General features: G+C 36.3%; 1 protein-coding gene across 1 annotated transcript in view; it reads right to left on the reverse strand.

Annotated features, from left to right (window-relative positions):
• The window catches only part of LOC108676463 (spectrin beta chain, non-erythrocytic 1), a 122,984-nt gene that overhangs the window by 44,968 nt on the left and 54,604 nt on the right, over positions 1–23,412 (reverse strand). The window contains 21 exon segments of the mRNA XM_047882914.1: positions 539–684; positions 1,855–2,034; positions 2,367–2,483; positions 3,201–3,419; positions 3,854–4,783; positions 5,528–5,689; positions 6,568–6,732; positions 7,800–7,994; positions 9,431–9,613; positions 10,016–10,026; positions 11,191–11,200; positions 11,839–11,988; positions 12,635–12,837; positions 13,660–13,785; positions 13,990–14,086; positions 14,947–15,099; positions 16,715–16,774; positions 18,177–18,389; positions 19,939–20,139; positions 21,097–21,327; positions 22,289–22,444. Of these exon segments, the coding sequence (XP_047738870.1) occupies positions 539–684; positions 1,855–2,034; positions 2,367–2,483; positions 3,201–3,419; positions 3,854–4,783; positions 5,528–5,689; positions 6,568–6,732; positions 7,800–7,994; positions 9,431–9,613; positions 10,016–10,026; positions 11,191–11,200; positions 11,839–11,988; positions 12,635–12,837; positions 13,660–13,785; positions 13,990–14,086; positions 14,947–15,099; positions 16,715–16,774; positions 18,177–18,389; positions 19,939–20,139; positions 21,097–21,327; positions 22,289–22,444 (3,908 nt within the window).

Raw genomic sequence — 23,412 nt, forward strand, 5'->3', positions numbered from 1 at the left:
TAATTCAACCATGTACAATTGAACCATAACTGAACAACTTTATGGCTAATGGTACTGAACCATAATTGAACCATAATTCAAAGCGTCTCAATGAGAAAACCAAGGCAGTTTTCCTCGAATAGAGCTCACAATTAAGGATACTTCTTAAAATCAGTAAAATAGGCAAAGTTTCAAAAAATAATTGCCCCATTCTAACACGTGTAGGTGAAATGAACCATCATACGGTACCTGAGCTGGAATTTTTATATTTACTGTAAAATTCAATTAAAAATAATTTAAATTTTTAAATAAAACATATATGTGAGAGGAATGATCATACCTGAGCTAGAGTTTTTACAATTACTGTACAGTTCAACAAAAATAATTGAATTTTTAAAATAAAACGTGTATGTGAAAGGAACCATCATACCTGACTGAGAGAAACCATCATATATACTTGAGCTGGAGCTGCTGGAGTTTTTACATTTACTATATAAAATTCACTTAAAAATGATTAAATTTTTGAAATAAAACATGTAGGTGAGAGGAATGATCATACCTGAGCTGGAGTTGGTTAGTCTCGATGTCGTGAGTGTAGGGGCTGTCGTTAGCCACGAGTTTTTTAGCGAGCTCCTCGCATTGATTGAAGCGTTCATAACCTGCCTCCACCCTGTGCTTGAAGTCCAAGAACTTTGCTTGCAGAACCTGCACATCGCAACCATTTGCGTCATTGTGAATATTTTATGTGAATATCTTATAACTTTTACAAGTTATTTAAATATTTTATGATCTATGCGAAGCCTCTATACCTTATGCTTTAAGTCCAAGAACTTTGCCAGTAGAACCTGCACATCGCAACCATTTGCGCCATTGTGAATATTTTAAGTGAATATTTTATAACTTTTATAAGTTATTTAAATATTTTATGATCTATGCGCAGCCTCTATACCTTATGCTTTAAGTCGAAGAACTTTGCTTGCAGAACCTGCACATCGCAAGCATGGGCGCCATTGTGAATGTTTTATGTAAATATCTTATAACTATACGTATTGACTATAATATTGAAATATCTTATGACATATTATGACCCCACCCCTCTGTCGTTTTTGCCAGTCCTCCAAGTGCACGATATAATTTATATGAATATTTTATGATTTATACGCAGGCTCCACCCTGTGCTTGAAATCCAAGAACTTTGCTTGCATCAGTATTATGGGCGCATATGTATATCTTATATTCTTAAAATGATGGTTCATTACAACCATACCAATTACCTCTTCATCGCTCATTACCTATCGCTCATGATTTCGTCTGCACCAATCAGGTTATGATCAAATTATAATACTACTTTTAGCGCAATACTATTATACAATAATAATTAAAAGATAAAGAATATGAGCATGATTTCGAGCGTGCAGTCGTAACGCTGGTATTACACGCAGCAGACAAAAATCACTCAATAAATTAAAGCACAAATATTCTGTCTCGTAAGCACATCTTCATATTCACGTGTCGGAAATTGTACTCGAAATAACAAAAACTTTCGTCTCAGTTCCAAAGTATAAATGCCATGATATTATTAATATTTTGATATTATAAAACGTCTCAGTTTGATAGGTATAAAAGTCTTGATAGTATGAACATTTTGATAGTGTAAAAACAATTGCTTGTATAATATAAAAATCTCTCACGAGAAGGTATGAAAATTTTGATAGTGTAAAAGCCTCTATAATATAAGTATCTCACAAGAAGATGCTCGTAGTCCTGGCCGAAGTCCTTAACAATAATTTTCGTTTCAGTTCCAGAAGTATAAAAGTCTTGACAGTATGAACGTTTTGATAGTGTAAAATCTTCTACAATATAAAAATCTCTCACGAGAAGATGTTCGTAGTCCTGGCCGAAGTCCTGACTGGTTGCTGTAATCATCTGCTCCTGCACCCACGTCTCCAGCTGCTCCGCCTCCCTCATGTACTCGTGCCGGTACATCGACTCCATGAGCTTAGTACGCAGTGCTCCAGACAGCTTCTGTAGCTCCTTTAGCTCCTGGTTCACTATCTGTAAATATAAGCAGAATGGTGCACAATGAGTGTGTGAAATGATGCTGCATGTTTAATAATTAACTTCTCATTGACGATGAATCATCTATAATTATTGACCCATGAGCGAAAAAATAGAAATAATTGCGAGATTTACGATGGCAGTTTCAAGATTGACCAAAACTCATCATGTTCTAAATTTCTAAATTCGCTGGCGTCTTGAACAAAAAGAACAATTCCTACATGAATAAAATAGGACGAATAATGTTCCTTCTAGTCAATTAAATAGAAAGATAAATACCAGAGTCAAAGCAAGCGCCTCTTTGTTGAACTATGAAGTTAAACTCTTACATGTTGACGCTCCTTGATGAGCTTGGACTGAGGATGGTTGATTTTCACGAGCCCGTCAGCAGTGGTGCCCATCTCCTTGACCAGTCCGCAGTACGAGTCTATTTCTAACTCAATTGTCTGCAAAATAATTCGATTAAATTTTATAGTATCGTCACAAAGTCATGAAGATCACATTCAAGAGGTCAAGAGATCACATTCCTCACGCATTGGCCTCAAAGTCAAACATTAATCCGAGGCCTCGTACAATATTTCACTATCCTCTCATATTTTAAAGGGTGATTTTAACTCGAAAGTTTCTTATACAGTTACATACCTAGTACGTAAATTTCTACGGGCGATCATAGGCACCGAAAGTTTCTCATACAAAAATTCTCGAAACTTTTTAGAAGTGATCTTAGCACGAAATTTTCTCATACAGGAATTCATGCAAATTTCGCGGGTTGGTCTTAGCACGAAAGTTTCTCATGCAGAAATTCTCATAAATTTCGAGGGTTAATCTTAGCTTGAGAGTTTCTCATACAAAAATTCTCGCAAATTTCGAGTGTTTATCACAGCACCAAAGTTTCTATTACAGAAATTCTCGTAAATTTCGAGGGTTAATCTAAGCACGAAATTTTCTCACACAGAAATCATCGCAAATTTTTAGACGTAATCTTAGCACGAAAGTTTCTCATACTGAAATTCTCGCAAATTTTTAGACGTGATCTTAGCACGAAAGTTTCTCATACTGAAATTCTCGCAAATTTTTAGACATGATCTTAGCACGAAATTTTCTCATACAGAAATTCTCGTAAATTTCGAGGGTTATTCTTATCGTGAAATTTTTTGTCGGACCTTGTGCTTAGCAAGGAGCTTGCGGGCGACGTCTTCATCCCTGCCGTAGTCTGTGGTGGTGAGAAGGTTGCGTTTCTCAGCGAGCCAGGACTCTATTTCGTTGGCCTCAAAGAAATATTGCTGGGCCCTGAGCGAGAGCTCGAGCATCTGCTGACGCTTGGCTGCTGCCGTCACCAGCTCTTGCCAGCTCTGTGACAGCTCCGAACAAAGTCCCTTGATCTGAAATTGAAAAATTGTCAGAATATTGTCAGAATATACTTGTCAGAATATTGTCAGAATATACTTACTATGTTGTGAAAAATTGTCGGAATATTGTCAGAATATACTTACTATAAGGTTATCGTTAGCAAAGAATACACAAAAAGTCTCTAGAAAAGAAAAAGTTTTTAAAATACAATAAGTTTCAACAATAAAGTAAGTTTATTCAATACGGTAAGTTTTACGATTGAGTATTAGTATGAATGCGAGCTCTATGAGTTTTCATAACGTTTTTTCTCTGAATCATTTCACGCAATAAAAGTGTCCAGAGCAATAAAATTCTCGACTAAAATTTTAAGTGATAAGAAAATTTTGTTTTTCTCATAAATATCAACAATTGTTTTCGCTTTGTAGAATGAAATTAAAAAGAAATTTTGTAAAAAAAACCCAAGTACCTTTTCTGACTGAGGATGTTTTTTGGCGATGTAATCATTTCCGAGCTGTACAGTTTTATCGATCATTGGCTTATGCCCCTCCAGTTCAGCTTCCAATTTACGATGTTTCTTCTGCAGTTTTTGTGCCTCATGAAGATCCTGACCAACAACTTGTGCAGTAGCAAGCGGTTTATGTTCATTTATCCACTGCATCTCAGCGTCCACTTGAAACCAGAATTGATGGAAGTGAAGGGATTCATCGAGCGCGGCGCGCCGGCTTGCGGCTGGACCTTCCAGTTTCTGGAACCGCGTCTTGAGAGCATCACATCCCTTCAAAATATTTCCTGCGTCGAAATGACTGTCATTAGCCATGCTTTGTCCTGTGCTCTGCATGTCATTTATCTTCTTCTCCATGTTGTTAAGGTCGTTATCGATGTTTGATTGCTTGTTGATGAGCATCTTGCACGACCGTAAATCCGTCCCAACGTCTTGGTTTTTTAATGCTGCCTCCAGGTCGTCCAAAGTTTTGCCAGCTTCTTCAAGGTTCTTGTTATAATTGTGCTGGTCATTTGCTTGCTGCAACTTTTTGCCGCGCTCTGCAGTATCTTCACAAACTTTTTTCCAGCTCTTGTTGAGATCATCCAGAGTCGCGGCGATATCATCCTTCCGGTAATGTCCCATATTGATGAGACTTTGGCCAGTTTTGTTCAAGTTTCTAAGCTGTCCTTCGTTCGAGTGAAGTTCACGCTGGAAAGCTTCATGTTTTTGAAGCTTCCTCTCAAGGTTGTTCAGATCCCGGTAGCTCTCATCACTGGCAAGCTTTTGCTTGTCCGCAATCCATTTAGCGAAGTCGTCCGCGTCAGCACGGAACTGCTGGTACGCTAATGAGCTCTGGAACATGTGGCGGCGCTCGTCTGCTTTAGCCTTCACAGCTTCACGACGCTTCACGACCTGAACGTAAAAAAAAAAGTTTTATGCTTTTTTAGCCATAAAGTTTTATGCTTTTATTAACCATTAAGCTTTATGCTTTTATTAGCCATTAAGTTTAATGTTTTTATTAGCCATGAAGTTTTATGTTTTTATTAGCCATAAAGTTTAATGTTTTTATTAGCCATAAAGTTTTATGCTTTTATCAGCCACTAAGTTTAATATTTTCATTAGCCATAAAGTTTTATGCTTTTATTAGTCATGTGGCTTTTATAAGCCATACTTACAACAATCTTTATCATAGTCATTCTCTTTTGGCCTTTTGAAATGTACTTGGAATGAAATTACATAAGCCATACAAAAACTAGCATTGTGATCATAGCACAGATTTATCTTAAATGAATTCAAAGTAAAGACTGAAACTATTAGGCGAACCATCGGTCTATGCACAGTATATTGAATGAATTCAAATTAAAGACGAAAACTATTAGGCAAACCATCGGTCTATGCATGGTTCCCCACACAGCTTAGATGGTAGTTACCTGACAGCGACGGTCGTTGATCTTATCAGCTTCGTAATGGTTGGCCTCGATGAGTTTAGAATTCACATTAAAGATTGAAACCATTAGGCGAACCATAGGTCTATGCTGGTTACCTGACAGCGTCGGTCGTTGATTTTATCAGCTTCATAATGGTTAGCCTCGATGAGTTTAGAATTCACATTAAAGATTGAAACTATTAGGCGAACCATAGGTCTATGCTGGTTACCTGACAGCGTCGGTCGTTGATTTTATCAGCTTCGTAATGGTTAGCCTCGATAAGTTTATCAGCGGTGTCGCTGAAGGCTGCGAGGCGTTCGTTCTGCGCCATGAGTGTGCTCTCCAGCTCACCGTGCCGCTTCAGCAGCGCCTCCACGCCGTCCAGCGTGTCCTGCAAGCGTTAAATAATACAACATTGAGCTAAAAATTTCTGATCTTATTAATCTTATAATCGTAAGATTATCAATTAATCATCAATTTGATTATTTATTAATCAATCAATCATTTTTAATCATTAATCAATTAATCAATCATTGATTAATCAATCAATTTTTGATTAATCTTATGATTATAAAATAATCTACCATTGAGGTTTAAAATTGCTGATCTAATTGCTGATCTTATTAATCTTATAATCTTCATTTTATTTATCTTGGACTCCTTAAAGTGAGTGTACAATGATGTCGGAACGGCAACAAGTTAGTGTTAGTGACTAATACAAATTTAATTAAGTATATCCTGGTAATGTGATACTGAAAAGGATTTTAACAATGGAAGCCTTTATTGTAAATTGCATAATAAGGTAAAGGATTTAACGTACGATTGTCCTCTGCTGTTGCGTTGGGATAACGATCGCCTCATGTCTCCCCCCATGACACTTGCCCCCCCCTGTAGCTCATGCCATGCCTCACATTCCACGATGTCGCTCACCCCTCTGTCGTTCACCCCATGTCTAGTCCTTCCCTCTCACACCACCAAGACACTCACCCCTATTGTTCACCTATATATCGCTAACCCCAGGTCTCACCCCCATATCAGCGTAGTCCAGGAAGGCCTCATGAGCACTAGTAGCTACGTCGATCTGGTCACCCCCATATCTCACCCCATATCTCAGCCCATATCTCACCCCCATATCTCAGCCCATATCTCACCCCCATATCAGCGTAGTCCAGGAAGGCCTCATGAGCACTAGTGGCTACGTCGATCTGGTCACCCCCATATCTCACCCCCATATATATCTCACCCCCCATATCTCAGCCCATATCTCACCCCCATATCAGCGTAGTCCAGGAAGGCCTCATGAGCACTAGTGGCTACGTCGATCTGGTCAGCGTCGCGGTTGAAGAGCTGCAGGTCGAGGCACTGCCTCAGCCAGTCCTCCTTCTCCTGCCACCCGCGCTCGATGGCCAGCTGCTCCTCGCTCAGCTCTTCCAGCTAACACAATCAAATGAAATACCGTTATTAATCTTTACAAATATATAGATAATTATAGAGCTAGAAAAATAATATTTTAGCGTTAAATATTAGCTGCTTCTCGCTCAGCTCTTCCAGCTAACACAATCAAATTAAATACCATTATTACTGTTATAAATATACATTAATTAATAATCCCGCTAATATATCGTATTTTATCGTTAAATATTTTCCTGTGAGTTTTCAATATGCATCTTGTACACATAAAGATATACATTTTGGGAAAATATATTTTTATAATTATTTCAATTTAAATAAAATAATATACTGTCTACAATTTAATCCCGAGATATTAACTATTTGGCTGCTATTTTCTCCCATTATATGTGAGAAAACATTTTAATTGTCTTCATAAGAAAGAAACATCAAAAAACAAGTCTCACCTTGGCGATGTGAATGTATTTCACAGTCAATCACTGGGTTATGTGACCGTACTTTGTATTCATAAGAAAGAAAGAAACATCAGGAAATAAGTCTCCTCTATTCGATCCCGAGATATAAACTATCTGGCTGCTATTTTCGCCCATTATATGTGAGAAAACATTTTAATTGTCTTCATAAGAAAGAAACATCAAAAAACAAGTCTCACCTTGGCGATGTGAATGTATTTCACAGTCAATCACTGGGTTATGTGACCGTACTTTGTATTCATAAGAAAGAAAGAAACATCAGGAAATAAGTCTCCTCTATTCGATCCCGAGATATAAACTATCTGGCTGCTATTTTCGCCCATTATATGTGAGAAAACATTTTAATTGTCTTCATAAGAAAGAAACATATATAAGGAAACAAGTCTCACCTTGTCCCGCACATCTCCCTAGCTGGGCGCCCAGCTTCACGCCCAGCTGCTTGATCTCCCTGAACTCGTTAAGTCTCACCTTGTCCCGGACATCGCCCTGAGCGCCCAGCTTCACGCCCAGCTGCTTGATCTCCCTGAACTCGTTAAGTCTCACCTTGTCCCGGACATCACCCTGGGCGCCCAGCTTCACGCCCAGCTGCTGGATCTCCATGAACTCGTCAAGTCTCACCTTGTCCCGGACATCTCCCTGGGCGCCCAGCTTCACGCCCAGCTGCTGGATCTCCCTGAACTCGTCCTCGTGCGCACGGATGTCATCCCCCAGCTCGTGGTGCGCCTTCAGCAGCAGCTCTGCCGTCGTCACGTCCGTCGCCGTGTCGCTCGAGTTCAGCTCAGACTTCACGTCGCTCACCCACGCAAGCAGTGACTGTGTTTTCAATATAATTTGTATATTATATAGCTTATGTAGTATGTTATCTGAGATAACAGGATACTGTATGATATATACATAAAATATAACGCTATTTGTCCCGAATTAAGCTTTCAGCTCAGATTTCACGTCACTCACCCACGCCAGGAGCGACTGTGTTTTTTATAGTTTTAACGATATTATATAACTTATGTAGTATGTTATCCGAGATGACATGATACTGTATAATTTATATAAGATATAACGCTATGTCGCTCAATTAAGCTGAGACTTCACGTTGATTACCTACGCCAGAAGTGACTGCATGGCAGAAAGGTTAATAAAGTAAGGGTTAACATATTTTAAAGGGTAACATTAATTAAAGTTTAACAAATTTTAAAGGTTAACATAAATTAAGGGTAAAAGTTCTCACAGTAAATAGAACAATGAGACGCGCGCTATACTGGACCTAAGGACAATTAAGGTCCAGTAAAGGTTCCAGAACTTAACAACAAAAAGACCAGAATGTACTATTAAATTTTAGTGATTACCACAACTAAAAGTTCAAATAACTTATAAAATAATTAATATAATCAAGGTAAAATATCCGCGAATATAGCATCATCAAATTATAATAATAAGTAATCCACAGATTGCGATATGTTACTGAAAAAAATATCTGAAGGAAACCCCAGAGAAGATTGATCACATGCGGTGATAATTGACACAATGCCTCGTAGCCAACATCTGACGCGTTTAATTAGGTTTGTATGTGTTATATTTAATCAATTCACATAATTGCTTGAAACTAATGAGTAGCTTCACCGCTGCGTTAATAGTTCGTACATCGATTCACAAATCATTTTTGTGCGTCAATAGTTTCATCACTGTGTCAATGAGTCGATAGTTTCGACCATCAAGCGTAAATGTGTCAACAGTTTCAACACGCGTCGATAGTTTCAACACGTCTCAATAGTTTCAACACGCATTAGTAGTTTCAACACGCATTAGTAGTTTCAACACGTGTCTTATAGTTTCAACACAGGTCAATAGTTTCAACACGTCTCAATAGTTTCAACACGATCAATAGTTTCAATACGTCTCAATAGTTTCAACACGTCTCAATAGTTACAACACGTCTTAATAGTTTCAATACGTCTCAATAGTTTACACACGCGTCAATAGTTTCATCACGCGTCAATAGTTTCAACACGCGTCAATAGTTTCAACACGCGTCAATAGTTTCAACACGCGTCAATAGTTTCAACACGTGTCAATAGTTTCAACACGTCTTATAGTTTCAACACGTGTCAGTAGTTTCAACACGTGCCAATAGTTTCAACACGTGCCAATAGTTTCAACACGTCTCAATAGTTTCATCACTTCTCAATAGTTTCAACACGCATCAATAGTTTCATCTGTTACACATAATCTAGTCAAGCATATTTACTCACGCTGGACGAATTGAAGAAGATTTGCTTGCCGACGGCCTCCTGGAGTCTATTCCTGCGATCCTCGGCTGAGTTCTTAACTTCCTGCCAGATCTGCTCGATCTCAGCGAGTTGTCGGTCCACCATCGGACGCTCGTTGGGGTACGAGGCCTTCACGGAGCTGCCCAGCGTCTTTACGTGGGTTACCTGCGTGGGGCATTTGTTTCTCAATACAATGATTACAAAGTGAAATGTTAGAAATAAAACGTGTTGTTGTTGAGTTAGAGTTAGATTTCAATCCAAAGATTACAAATAAAAAGTGTTGTTGCAGCGTTAGAGTTAGATTTCAATCCAAAGATTACAAATAAAACGTGTTGTTGCAGCGTTAGAGTTAGATTTCAATCCAAAGATTACAAATAAAGTGTTGTTGCTGCGTTAGAGTTAGATTTCAATCCAAAGGTTACAAATAAAAAGTGTTGTTGCAGCGTTAGAGTTAGATTTCAATCCAATTACAAAATTAAAATGTTATAAATAAAAAGTGTTGTTGCGTCGTTAGAGTTAAATTTCAATCCAAAGATTACAGAATTGAAAATTAATGTTAAAAATAACAAGTGTTGTTGCTGCGTTAGAGTTAGATTTCAATCCAAAGGTTACAAATAAAAAGTGTTGTTGCAGCGTTAGAGTTAGATTTCAATCCAATTACAAAATTAAAATGTTACAAATAAAAATTGTTGTTGCTGCCCTAGAGTTAAATTTCAATCCAAAGATTACAAAACTAAAAAATTACAAATACAAATTGTTGTTGCTGCGTTAGAGTTAAATTTCAACCTAAAGATTACAAAACTAAAATATTACAAATAACAACATACGTTTAAAAATTGCTTTTTAAAGACAACACTTCTAAAGAATCCAGTGTCTTCAATTTTGAAGATATACAATGAATTTCTCATTTTATTTTCGAATATTAAAAAAAAATTTTCAATTTTTTATATATACAAATTTTTTTTCAAAATTATCTATTCCGTCGATTGATTCAAGCATTGCCTCCGACTTCACACAAGTGTGCGAAATTTAAGATCAATTGGACAGGTAAAAGTGTGTCAAACCTCAGTTATAATATTTGTAGCTGACAAAATTATTTTTTAAATTTTTTTAATATTGAAAAAAATTGTCTCCAATCTCCATTGCGCACTTGCGTGCATTGTCTCCAACTTTACGCAAGTGTGCAAAATTTCAGATCGATAGGATAAGTAGAAGTGTGTTAAATTTCGATTATGAGATTTGTAGCAGACAGACAAACAGACAAACAAGAAGTGAAGTTATAACGAGAAGTGTTGTAAAAAGTGTTGTTGCCAAGTTAGAGTTAAATTTCAATCCAGAGATTAAATAATTAAAATGTTACAAATAAAAATTGTTGTTGCTGCGTTAGAGTTAAATTTCAATCCAAAGATTACAAAATTAAAATTTTATAAATTAAAAGTGCTGTTACTCTGTTACTGTTAAATTTTAATAAATTAAGCAGATACAAGAGTTAGAGCAAAGAAATATTCAAGACAAACTGATTAGAAGTTTTCCTTATTAGATTACTTGACTGCGTTACTGTTAAATATTTATTAAATCAAGCAGATAAAAGAGTTAGAGCAAAGAAATATTATTGGCAGAGTTCCATATTATATTACTTGATTGCGTTATTATTAAATTTTAGCAAATTAAGCAGATAAATGAGTAAGAGTAAAGAAATATTAAATTTTAGTAAATTAAGCAGATAAATGAGTAATTCTGACGCGCCTTGATCTGCCGAAATAAAATTAGAATATTGACAGGTCGTGGATCTTGGATAACAGTATAATATTAAAAAATCTTGGATTTGTTTCTGACGCGCCATGATCTGGCGAAATAACAGAATAACCGCATAATATTAACGCTCAGGATAGAAACTTCATGAGGTTAAATATTTCAGAAAAATAAAATATCATGGACATGGACGAAAATCTGCTCCTGCAGCGCGTCGATCTGGCGAAATAACAGTAAAATATTAACATTCAGGATAGAAATTTTGTGAGATTGGATATTGCAGAATAATAATATCATGAATGTTGTAGGAATTTTTGTAAGCGTTCTTAATCTGGTGCAGAATTAGCAAACAATTCACATACGCGTAGTAAAATGTCGTGAGGTCTAACATGTCAGAGCAAACGTGTACGGTAGCGAGGTTGAAATTATCATACGGTCACTGCACACAGATGTCTTAAAATTTTTTTGAACTTAACACATAAAAGTAAAGTCCTGTGATTCAAATTAAAAAATACGTCGGAAAATACAGAAACAATGATAGTAGAATAATGACGCTAACTTTAAATTTAGCACGAGTGAAGAATGGTATAGTCATTTGACACAAATACAAGAGACTAAAAGTAAATAACTCATTGTACCTTCCCGAGTTGACTGTGTCCACTTTTGCTGAACTCTTCGACCATGTCATCGATGTTCTTAATTCTCTTGCTTGCAGCAGACAAATCAGTCAAGAATTTTTCAAACTTGCGCTTCGCAGCCTCGACATCATCTGACGAGTTTTCTTCGTCCTGTGTATCACGAGGGAGAGCAAGAATTTGAGAATAATTTAATTATAATCGTTAATAATTTTTAAACGATAATTTTACAAACTTTTTCTAGCAACGGTAAGTTGCAGCGAGTTTTTAAACCGTTTAATTCTGATCACTCACCCAATTAACCTCGATAGAGCATTGTTTGTGGATTTAAGTCGAATTCATATTCGGGACTAAAAATTCAGGCCGAAATTGACAAGGTGGAAGGCGATAGTTAAAATCAGCGTTAAAAATAAAGTTAAAAATCGGCAATATGCCAACGTGGCCCAATTAACACTGAATCAGTATTTAATAATAATATTAACGTAACGTGTGACAGATACTATAAGTCTCAAGTAATTCCTTTGAGCATTTTCTTCTTGTCACGCTTAAAATCGATATAATATGCAACAGATATAAGTCCCAAGTAATTACTTTGAGCATTTTCTCCTTGTCAAGCTTAAAATCAATATAACAGGCCTATTCAGGCCTATTCTTCAATGCCGAAGATACTATACTACTATAATATGCAACAGATATAAATAAAAATCATATAAGTCACAGTAAATTACTTTGAGCATTTTCTCCTTGTCACGCTTAAAATCAATATAATATGCAACAGATATAAGTCCCAAGTAATTACTTTAAGCATTTTCTCCTTGTCTCGCATCCACTGATCAAAGCCCGAGCACTCGCTGTAGAAGGCGAAGAGGGCGATGGCGTCGAGCAGCAGAAGACGTCTGGTCTCAGCCGCCGTCAGCAGGCCGGCGTAGGAGGAACTGATCCCGGACAACTTCTGCGTCACCGTCTCACGGGACTCCTCCGGGACACGGGGCTTGCTGCGACCTGAGGAAACAAGGGACGACAGTTGTTTGTTAATTTTAACTAATTAATAATCATAAACGGCGAAAACAGGGGCGACAGTTGTTTGTTAATTTTTATCAATTAATAAGGAGGAACTGATCCCGGACAACTTCTCGGTCACCGTCTCCCGGGACTCCTCCGGGACACGCGGCTTGTTGCGACCTGAGGAAACAAGGGACGACAGTTGTTTGTTAATTTTAATTAATTAATAATCAAACTTCTGCGTCACCGTCTCACGGGACTCCTCCGGGACTCGCGGCTTGCTGCGACCTGAGGAAACAAGGGACGACAGTTGTTTGTTAATTTTAATTAATAATCATAAACGGCTGCGTCGAGGATAACATTGATGAAAAAACCCTGCGCGGTTAAGAACAACGTAGGAGCAAAATCAGGCAAGTTAAGAATAAAATTGGAACAGAAATCCGGTGCGTTAAGAACATTAATGTTGTGGTAAAAACCGTTATGGATTTTCTTAGGATTATTTTTATATTAATTAATAAATGTCTCCGAGGATACAGAGTTCTTAGCACCTTTATGTAGTTCTTAGCACCTTTATGTGGCTATAGAAGGAAGTGAAACACATGTTCAACTTTAGTACAAGATATTGAATAGAACAATACAAGACTTGAGATGGGAACGACATCTGAGCAAATAAGTGTTGGAGTGGGACAATTAAAATTATTTCATTAATTTAAATTTTAACTAAAATTAAAATATCAAGGAGGAAAAATAACTTATGGAAGATAATGTGCGAGCTATAAGTAAATTTATCATCAATACAGGAAATTAATTTAAGGAATTTACTTGGTGGAGCGATTTTCCTCTTCTTAGTTTGCACGACTTTCTTCGTAAGAACTTGCTTCACTTCCTTGCGTACTTCCGTTTTCTTCTCCAGTTGCTTCACTTTCACTTGCACTTCACGAGGCTCCCCTAGAAATACAAAATTATTTCCATAAATCAACATGAATATAACAAAAATCATTTTATTGAGTTAATATTATTCATAATAAAATACCAAGTCTATAAAATATTTCAATTAAATTAGGATCCACAGACACATAAAAATAGTGAAAATTTGTTTTCCTACGACCGGCGAAATATTTTACGAAAAAAAAATTTTCGTGGGTAAATTACCTTCTCTGACATAGTTGGCAGGCACGAAACCTTCTTCTCCAGAAACTTTTCGCACATTCCACCAATCAGCGTTTGTTTTAGCCACCAGAAACATTTCCTGTAAATACAACATAAAAGTAAATCAAGATTCGTACATGAATTCAATGACAACTTTCCGAAGCTAAGACAAACCCTTGCTATATGTGACCAGTAAAATATGACCTCGAGTTTCTCGGGAACGATTTTTTTAAGAGCGCCACATCTATTCATATTCATGAATCTCATACACATGGCTTTAAGCTATGCCACCATACATCATATAAATAGTACCATAGAGTTGATGTTATGAGCGATATCTCAAAATTAGGAAGACATCTGCACCACAGGGCGGCAGATAAATGTAGTGAAACCCATGAGATTCATAGACAAACATTCTATAGCATAGATAATATCTTTACTTGCTTCATTTGGCCTCTTCTGTAAGAATTGGTCTGTAGAAATATCCTGGACATATGCGCGCATGCAGGTATTTTCAAATGGTTCATGTTCGAGATTATAATCATTAAAATCATTCCAGGTTTGGTGATTTTTCTCAGCGTGCTCGGAACTAAAGGAATCATAGTTTCGTTTGACATTTTAAGACTAAAGAAGAATCAAATTCAAATATAATAACCATCAAGTCAAAACTAAACACTAGTCGTTAAATTAGTCCAACAACTAGTCACTAATAAAAAATATAGAATATTTCAAAGCTCACAAGCGTTCTTCCTTGCACATGTTGGAATCTCCATACATCCCAATCTTGCCACATTTTTTATGAAGTTACAAACTGTCATATAAATAAAGTTAAATAAAACTGACCTCGCCTTATTTTTATGTAGTACAAACTGTTAAATAAATAAAGTTAAATAAAACTTACCTCGCCTTATTTTTGTGAAGTTACAAACTGTTAAATAAATAAAGTTGAATAGAACTGACCTCGCCTTTGACCATCTTCATGCCTTGGCCGTCAAACTGATACTTGGCCTTGACCGTAGGCATGACCTGCGTCTGTGTGACATACTTCTCGTGCTCGTACTCGTACGGTACCTCCGTCACCACCTCCTCCGGTACCAGGATAACCTCGTCCACCTGACGGCAGCACCGCATAATGTGGTACTTCATCACCTCACAATGTGGTACTTCATCACCTCACAATGTGGTACTTCATCACCTCACAATGTGGTACTTCATCACCTCACAATGTGGTAATTGTACTTCATCACCTCACAATGTATCAATTGTACTTTATCACCTCCCAATGTAGCACAATACTTCACCCTCTCTTACAATTAAGTATATAGACACAATAGTTAGAGATGAACACGCATAAACAGGCACACCACTAGTATGTCGGCCATCAGGGAACAGGAATATATTATGAAATATGCCAACGATTTTAGCTAATTTAGAAACTGTCAATACATCGATCGTAATTTTTATTAAACTGCGTATCCCAATTATACTAATTTGTACTACAATTCGAAGTATATTACAATGTAAATTCTAATTCTAATAATACTGCTAAAAATTCGATCATTGCGACATCCGAAACGCAAAAGCCCCTTTCACACACGACGTGAAATGCCGCATGCGTCAAAAAAAACGCAGCGGTATTTCACGTCGAACCTCAGCGGACATACGTAATCTTCGCTGCTATTCACACACGACGGCTTTTAACGCAGCGTCGCATTTGACGCATGCTGCCTGAGTGTGTTCTTCCAAAACTGCTGCGGCATTTGCTGCAACAGTTTTGCTTGCAATGGAATACAATGTAATCTTTCATACAGTGCGGCTTTTGACGCAGCGGTTTTTTACGCACATCCTAGTCTTGTACAGATAGCGGGTAGTCTGGCACAGACAACAATTCATCGGCACTTTCTGCTTACATACGGAATTAATTAAAGAATTTGGCTTCATATCCTCTTAATTTTTCAAATAGTGTGACAAATTGTCCTTCTTATAGGGGTCTTAAAATATACTATATGGTGAACCCAGCAGCGCCTTCTTTTCCTCATTTGCTGTTTTTCACGCAGTAAGTACAACAGGAGAATCTTCTTTTCTTTACTTAGAACAGCCATTTATATAGAGCTCACAAAAACTGATCACCAATTTTGGAGAACAGCACTGCAATACTGAAAGATTCAAGCGTAAAAAGCCGCTTATTGTGAATGATTGTGCGGTAAATACCGTTGTGTTTTTTACGCATGCAGCATTTACCGTCTTGTGTGAATGATAACGCGGCAAATACCGCTGTGTGTTTTTGACGCATGCGGCATTTCACGTCGTGTGTGAAAGGGGCTTTAATGGCGACGAGCGCATACAGCAGATAAGTGAAGGCATCAACAGCAAAGGTATATTTCAAAGAAAATGAAAGTTTCGTATTAAAAGAAGCATTACACGCCGACCGTTATGTCATATTGAGCAACTCGTAAAGGCCTACAATAATAAGCAAATGAATAATAAGTTAATAAATAAGAATAAGCAAATGAATAATAATAAACAAATGTATAATAATAAGCAAAGGAATAAATAATAAGTAAATGAATAATAAGTAAAAAAAAGAATAATAAGCAAATACTTAATAATAAGCAAATGAATAATAATAAGCAAATACTTAATGATAAGCAAATGAATAATAATAAGCAAATAAATAACAATAAGCAAATCAATAATAATAAGCAAATAAATATTAGAAATATCTCACCAATTCCCACTTGTCGTCTGGGTCGTCGTCAGGCAGCTGCTGACTCGCCTGAGAGTTCAGCTGCAAAGAAAAAGATTTAACGTTTTTAACCTTCCAGGAAAGTTTAAAAATGTATATTTATTTCATAGTATTGGTATAAATACATGATGGCATTGAATGATTACATGAAAATGTGCAAAAGAATCAAGGCGTTAAAATCATGTTTGTAGGTGTAAAATAATATGCGTTTAAAAATTACTTTTTAAAGACAACACTTCTGAAGAATCCAGTGTCTTGGATATTACCATGTAAAATGAATTTCTAATTCTAAATTCTAAAAATTTCTAATTTTATTTTCAAATGTTAAAAAATTTGTTTTTCAAAAATTTTTTAGGAAGGCCTATCAAAATTTTGTAAATTTTCAAAATTATTTATTCTGTCACCTGATTCATGCATTGTCTCTGACTTTATGCAATTGTGCAAAAATTCAGATCGATTGGACAGGTCAAATAGTGTCATATATGGATTATAAGATTTGTAGCAGACGAAATTATTTTTAAACTTTTTTTAATTTATAAAATTATTTATTCGGTCAATTTATTCATTCATTGTCTCCAACTTTACGCAAGTGTGCAAAATTTTAGATCGATTGGAGAGGTAGAAGTGTGTTAAATATCGATTATGAGATTTGTAGCAGACAGACAAACAAACAACAAGAAGTGAAGTTAAAGAGAAGTGTTGTAAGAAAGCACTATCTATGACGACGTACAGGTTGCTTGCTCAATATATAGCGCGGTAGGGTCGACGAGTGCAAAAAAACTATAATAAGAAATCATTCTCGTGTATAACTGAACCGTATTTATTTAGCCGTCATTGACAAATAAAAAAACGACGAGAATATTTTTCGAACGTGAGTTAACCAGCTCATGGAATTGCACATTACCTAAAGTAACGTAAAACGATCTACGAGAATGAGGTCCACGTTATTGGTTGTTACTGAGTGATTGACGGTTTCTCCGTAATATACATGACTAATATACATTCTATTCATAAGGAAATAATCACTAATTAAAATCTAAGTATCGTACTTGGAATTCGAAGTATATTACAAGCGCTGGTAATACACTTCGCTGGTAATAATTGTTTATTTATAAGCGCTGGTAATACTTATTTTTTACAGTCATCAGACAGTAAAAAATCATCAGTTGAAAGCAAATTAGCAAATTCATAGAAAAAATATTTATTTTAGCAAAAAAATTAAAACCTTTTCACGAGCAAATGAAAAAACAAATGTAATTTAATTATTAATTGAATTATAGCCCTGAAACTAGAATTTTAATGCCAAAAGCCTGTCCCATTTGAACAAGAGGCTACAATAAAACATTCAGAATTAATTGGAAATAGCTTATGAAATAATTATAGCCGAACTGTAGAACTGTTATCCTGGTAGCAGAATTATTTTTCGTCCAACTGGAGCACTTACACTAAGAACGGTGATGCCGGCAGCAGTTAGCTTCTGCCCCTGCTGCTGTAGAGCTGCGATGTCGCCCTTGTAGGCCTTGACTTCTTCCTCGAGCCGAGCGTGGCGCTGAAGGAGGGCGCGGCCACTCGGTTCGTCCTCACCGAAGTCGGTGCTCTCGACCAGAGGGCGCTTCTCTTTGATCCACGACTCTGCTTCGTTGGCGTCAGCGTAGAACTGCAGAACAAGAATTACGCTAGAACCACTGCAGCACAAGAATTAGGTTTGTGTCAGCGTAGAACTGCAGCACAAGAATTATGTTTGTGTCAGCGTAGAACTGCAGCACAAGAATTACGTGTCAGCATAGAACTGCAGCACAAGAATTACGTGTCAGCATAGAACTGCAGCACAAGAATTATGTTTGTGTCAGCGTAGAACTGCAGCACGAGAATTACGTGTCAGCGTAGAACTGCAGCACAAGAATTATGTGTCAGCATAGAACTGCAGCATAAGAATTTATTAGCGTAGAACTGCAGCACAAGAATTACGTGTCAGCGTAGAACTGCAGCACAAGAATTATACATGTCAGGGTAGAACCGCAGCACAAGAATTATACATGTCAGGGTAGAACCGCAGCACAAGAATTATACGTGTCAGCGTAGAACTGCAGAACAAGAATTACGTGTCAGCCTAGAACTGCAGCACAAGAATTACATGTCAGCCTAGAACTGCAGCACAAGAATTACGTGTCAGCCTAGAACTGCAGCACAAGAATTACGTGTCAGCGTAGAACTGCAGAACAAGAATTATGTCAGCGTAGAACTGCAGCACAAGAATTATGTCAGCGTAGAACTGCAGCACAAGAATTACGTGTCAGCCTAGAACTGCAGCACAAGAATTACGTGTCAGCGTAGAACTGCAGAACAAGAATTACGTGTCAGCGTAGAAGTGCAGCACAAAAATTACGTGTCAGCGTAGAACTGCAGCACAAAAATTACGTGTGAGCGTAGAAGTGCAGCACAAAAATTACGTGTCAGCGTAGAACTGCAGCACAAAAATTACGTGTCAGCGTAGAACTGCAGCACAAGAATTATGTTAGCATAGAACTGCAGCACAAGAAATACGTTATTAAGAGACAAGTTAAGTTCCAATGAAGGATGAAAAATATCGCAAAAGAAAAAATCAGTGTTCAAGTTTCAGCTCGAGAATGGCTGGAATAAGTAATATATCTCTGGATGATATTAGTCGGTCACTTTTAGTTTAGTGAGCATCACCAGTAAGCATAATTTATGTACATTAATGCAAAATGAACAAAAATTAACACCTGAATGAATTCTTAATAAAATGAATAAAAAACGCCGAGCGTTTAAAATTAATGTTGTATGGCAAAATCCCAAACAAAATCAATATAAAAACTGAGCTTTTTAAAATTAATGCTGCAGAACTCCCAACAAAATGTAATAAAAAAAATCCCGAGTCTATGAAATGAATGCTGCATGGCAAAACTCCCAATAAAATTAATAAATAAATCCCGAATTAAGATCAAGGATGCATGGCAGAACTCCCAATAAAATTATAAAAAAAATCCTGAAATAAGATCAAGGATGCATGGCAAAACGCCCAATAAAATTAATAAATAAATCCCGAATTAAGATTATGGATGCATGGCAGAACGCCCAATAAAATTAATAAATAAATCCCGAATTAAGATCAAGGATGCATGGCAAAACTCCCAATAAAATTAATAAATAAATGAGTTATGAAATACAGGACGCATGCCACGCACTGAGTAAGCCTCGACGGCATCCTGAAGTTGCTTCCTGCGATCCTCAACCATCTTGTCGAGATCCTTCCAGCTCCTGGCGAGGGCGTCGACGTGTACGGTGATGACCCTAGAGTCAGGGTGCTGGTCCTTGATAAGGTCTCGTCCGCACTGCTCGATCTTGAGGGCCTTAGGGCGACGAGCGCGCATCTCGTCTTCAAGCGTCTGAAGGGTCATCAATAGAGTTAGAATAAATTATTAAGAATATTATAAACATCAATAGAGTTAGAATAAATTATTAGGAATTAATATTATAAACATCAATTGGCATGTTTGAATAAATTATTGAGGATTAATATTATAAAGCGTCTGAGGGTCATCAATTAAGTTAGAAAAATTTTAAGAATTAATATTCAAAGCGTCATGGTGAGTCTGGCGTTCAATATAATAAAAAATATAACTCAATACTCACTGCAGTGAGTGACTGAAAGCGCACTTTCTCAAAATCGACGAAAACGTGAAGTCACAGATAGACAGACGGGCGGACGGACAGACATAACGAGCATAATAGCGACTTTTTTTCATAAATGAGAAAATGCGTTAAAAAAGCGAGACAAATCGAAGATTTTAAAACATGGAATCCAAATATCAATATAGATTGTCCCCACACCGGTAACATCACAGACAATCACAACCCTGGGATTCATCACCGGTACATCATACTGCGTATAAACTATTGTTTTGCATATAAACTATGACCATTGATGATTTTTTTAATGAAATTTTTATTTTCTATATAAAAGATTCAAGCTCATGTTTTGATTTATACAAGAAAAATAATCCAAATTTTGAGACACTCTCTTACAAAAATATACCCATACAATTTCATTTTTATTTTTCTAAAAAATCTTTAAAAAAATTAAAAATTTTATCTTTATAATTTTTTAACATTTTTTCTTAGTTCATACTTAGATTGACATCAGGCAAATGAATAATTATTTTATTCGAATAATTCATGACGACCAAGGCCTCCTACTTTTATCAAAATAATTCAAATTTATTAATAATTGAAAATTATAACTATTATAATATTTTTGCGTATATATGCAGAATATTTATACGTAACTATGCAAGAAAATTTCTAACTATTATGAATTATAGTTATTTATTTATAAGCGAGACCTTGTGTTTCTGTAGTAGGGACATAACAGCTCGCAGATCCTTAGCGCTGACGGCGGTCTGACAGATCCGCTGCTTCTCGACGACCCAGGCCTCCTCCTCTTCAGTGTCAGCCAGGAACTGATACAAGTTCCTGGCCTCCTCCAGCCGCGCCCTGCGCTGCTTTGCCAGCAGCCGTACGCCCTCATACGTCTTGTCCAGCTCCCCCAGCGCCTTCTCCAGCAGGTTCACGTCCTGATAATTACGAGATAATACTTTAGTTCACAATTATATCCGATCCTGACACTTACGAGAGATTTATTTATTTATTTTACAATTATATCCGATGATGATCAAATTACAAAATATTAATTGATCTCACAATTATATCTGATAATGATAATTACAAGATATTAATCACGTGTATATCCGACCACGACAATTACAAAATATTAATTTATTTCACAATTATATCCGATGATGACCAATTAGTCAGATTCAAATGGTTGACATCATTGCAATTGCCGGAAATTTGTCCGATTTCTAATTATATCTGACTAGACTTTACCAAACCATTCCTGTCCCAACAATAACGAGTTATTTATCTACTCAAATTGTATTCGATCAACTTTCTACATAATTTTTAACGTCGTGTCTATTGCAAGAAATTTGTTTATATACGATTAAACTAAAATGACAGATGAGAGTAGCAGTTACTTTGTTCCATGAGAACATTATTTGTTATTTGGTGCATTCAATTTACGCTAGCGTTTGCAAGGCTAACCAAGGCATTTAATTGCTATAATTCAGTTAAACTTTGTATGTAATATTAAAGACTTGTTGACATTTTTATGCAAGAAAATTTCAGTCCATCGGGAGCAGAAATGATTCTAATATTTCAACGTAAAAAAGCTTCAGTCTCTAAGACGCCGTAACAATTCAGGTATTTCCACGTCTTAGTAGAAGAAACAATACTAATATTACCTTTTTTATAATATTTCAGTCTCACGTAAGGAGAAACGGTTCCAATATTTCATCGTAAAAACACTTGTCCTTTATAAGGCTGGCCTTCATTTCCTTAGGGAAGTTAGCACGCTTGTCTTTTATAAGGCTAACCTTCATTTCCTTAGGGAAGTTAGCGCGCACTTGTCTTTTATAAGACTAACCTTCATTTCCTTAGGGAAGTTAGCGCGCACTTGTCTTTTATAAGACTAACCTTCATTTCCTTAGGGAAGTTAGCGCGCACTTGGCTGTGCAGACGAGCGATGGTGTCGCCGGTGCTGTGCACTTGGCTCTCCATGAGGCTGTGCTTCTGCAGCAGGTCCTCCACCCCCAGCAGGTGCGCTCCGGCGTCCGTGCTACGGAAGTTTGTCTGTACCGAGAAATGCACGGAATTAAAACAATAGTTATTTTAGCCGCTACTTGTAAATTAAAGTTAATAGAGTGAAAGAAAGTTAAGCCGCTACTTGTAAATTGAAGTTAATAAAATGAAAGTAACTTTAGCAATTAAAGTTAATAAAATGAAAGTAACTGCAGCAGCAACTAAAAAATTAAATATACGTATTAAAAATTAAAATGAAAGTTACTTTAGCCGCAACTTGTAATTTATAGTTAATAAAATGAAAAAAACTGTTAACGCAACTGGTAAATCAAAGCTGTGCAAATGATAGTAACTATGACGACAGATGGTGAATTGAAACTATTAAAAATAAAGTAACTGTAACCGAAACTGGTAAATTATTGTTAATAAAATGAAAGTAACTTTAGCCGCAACTTGTAAATTAAAGTTAATAAAATGAAAGTAACTTAAGCCGCAACTTGTAAATTAAAGTTAATAAAATGAAAGTAACTTTAGCCGCAACTTGTAAATTAAAGCTGTTGAAATGAAAGTACCTGTAGCAGCAACTAATAAATTGAAGCTACGTATTAAAATGAAAGTAACTTTAGCCGCAACTGTTAAATTAAAGCTAGTAAAATTAAAGTAAATATAACGGCAGATTGTAACTTAAAGCTATTAATAAGAATCTATATATAACCGAAGATGGGACATTAAAGCAATTATAACAAATATATTGATTTTAACAACAGATGGTAAATTAAAGTTATTAAATTAAATCTATCCACGCTGCATATATGAAATTAAACCAAGAAAACGTTTGTAGCGGCCTTGTTATAACTCCCAAAGCTGCTGCGTTGAAATTAACAAAAAAAAAAATATAACAAATTTTTTGAAGAAAAAGAAATGAAAAAAATAACATACAATATAGTTTTGAGATAATACTCTTCCACAGTTTTTAAACAAATAAATCAAAAATGAAGAAAATACAATATATTTTTGAG

This window comes from Hyalella azteca, unplaced genomic scaffold (assembly GCF_000764305.2).
Source record: "Hyalella azteca isolate HAZT.00-mixed unplaced genomic scaffold, Hazt_2.0.2 contig11629, whole genome shotgun sequence".
NCBI classification, from domain to species: Eukaryota; Metazoa; Arthropoda; class Malacostraca; order Amphipoda; family Hyalellidae; genus Hyalella; species Hyalella azteca.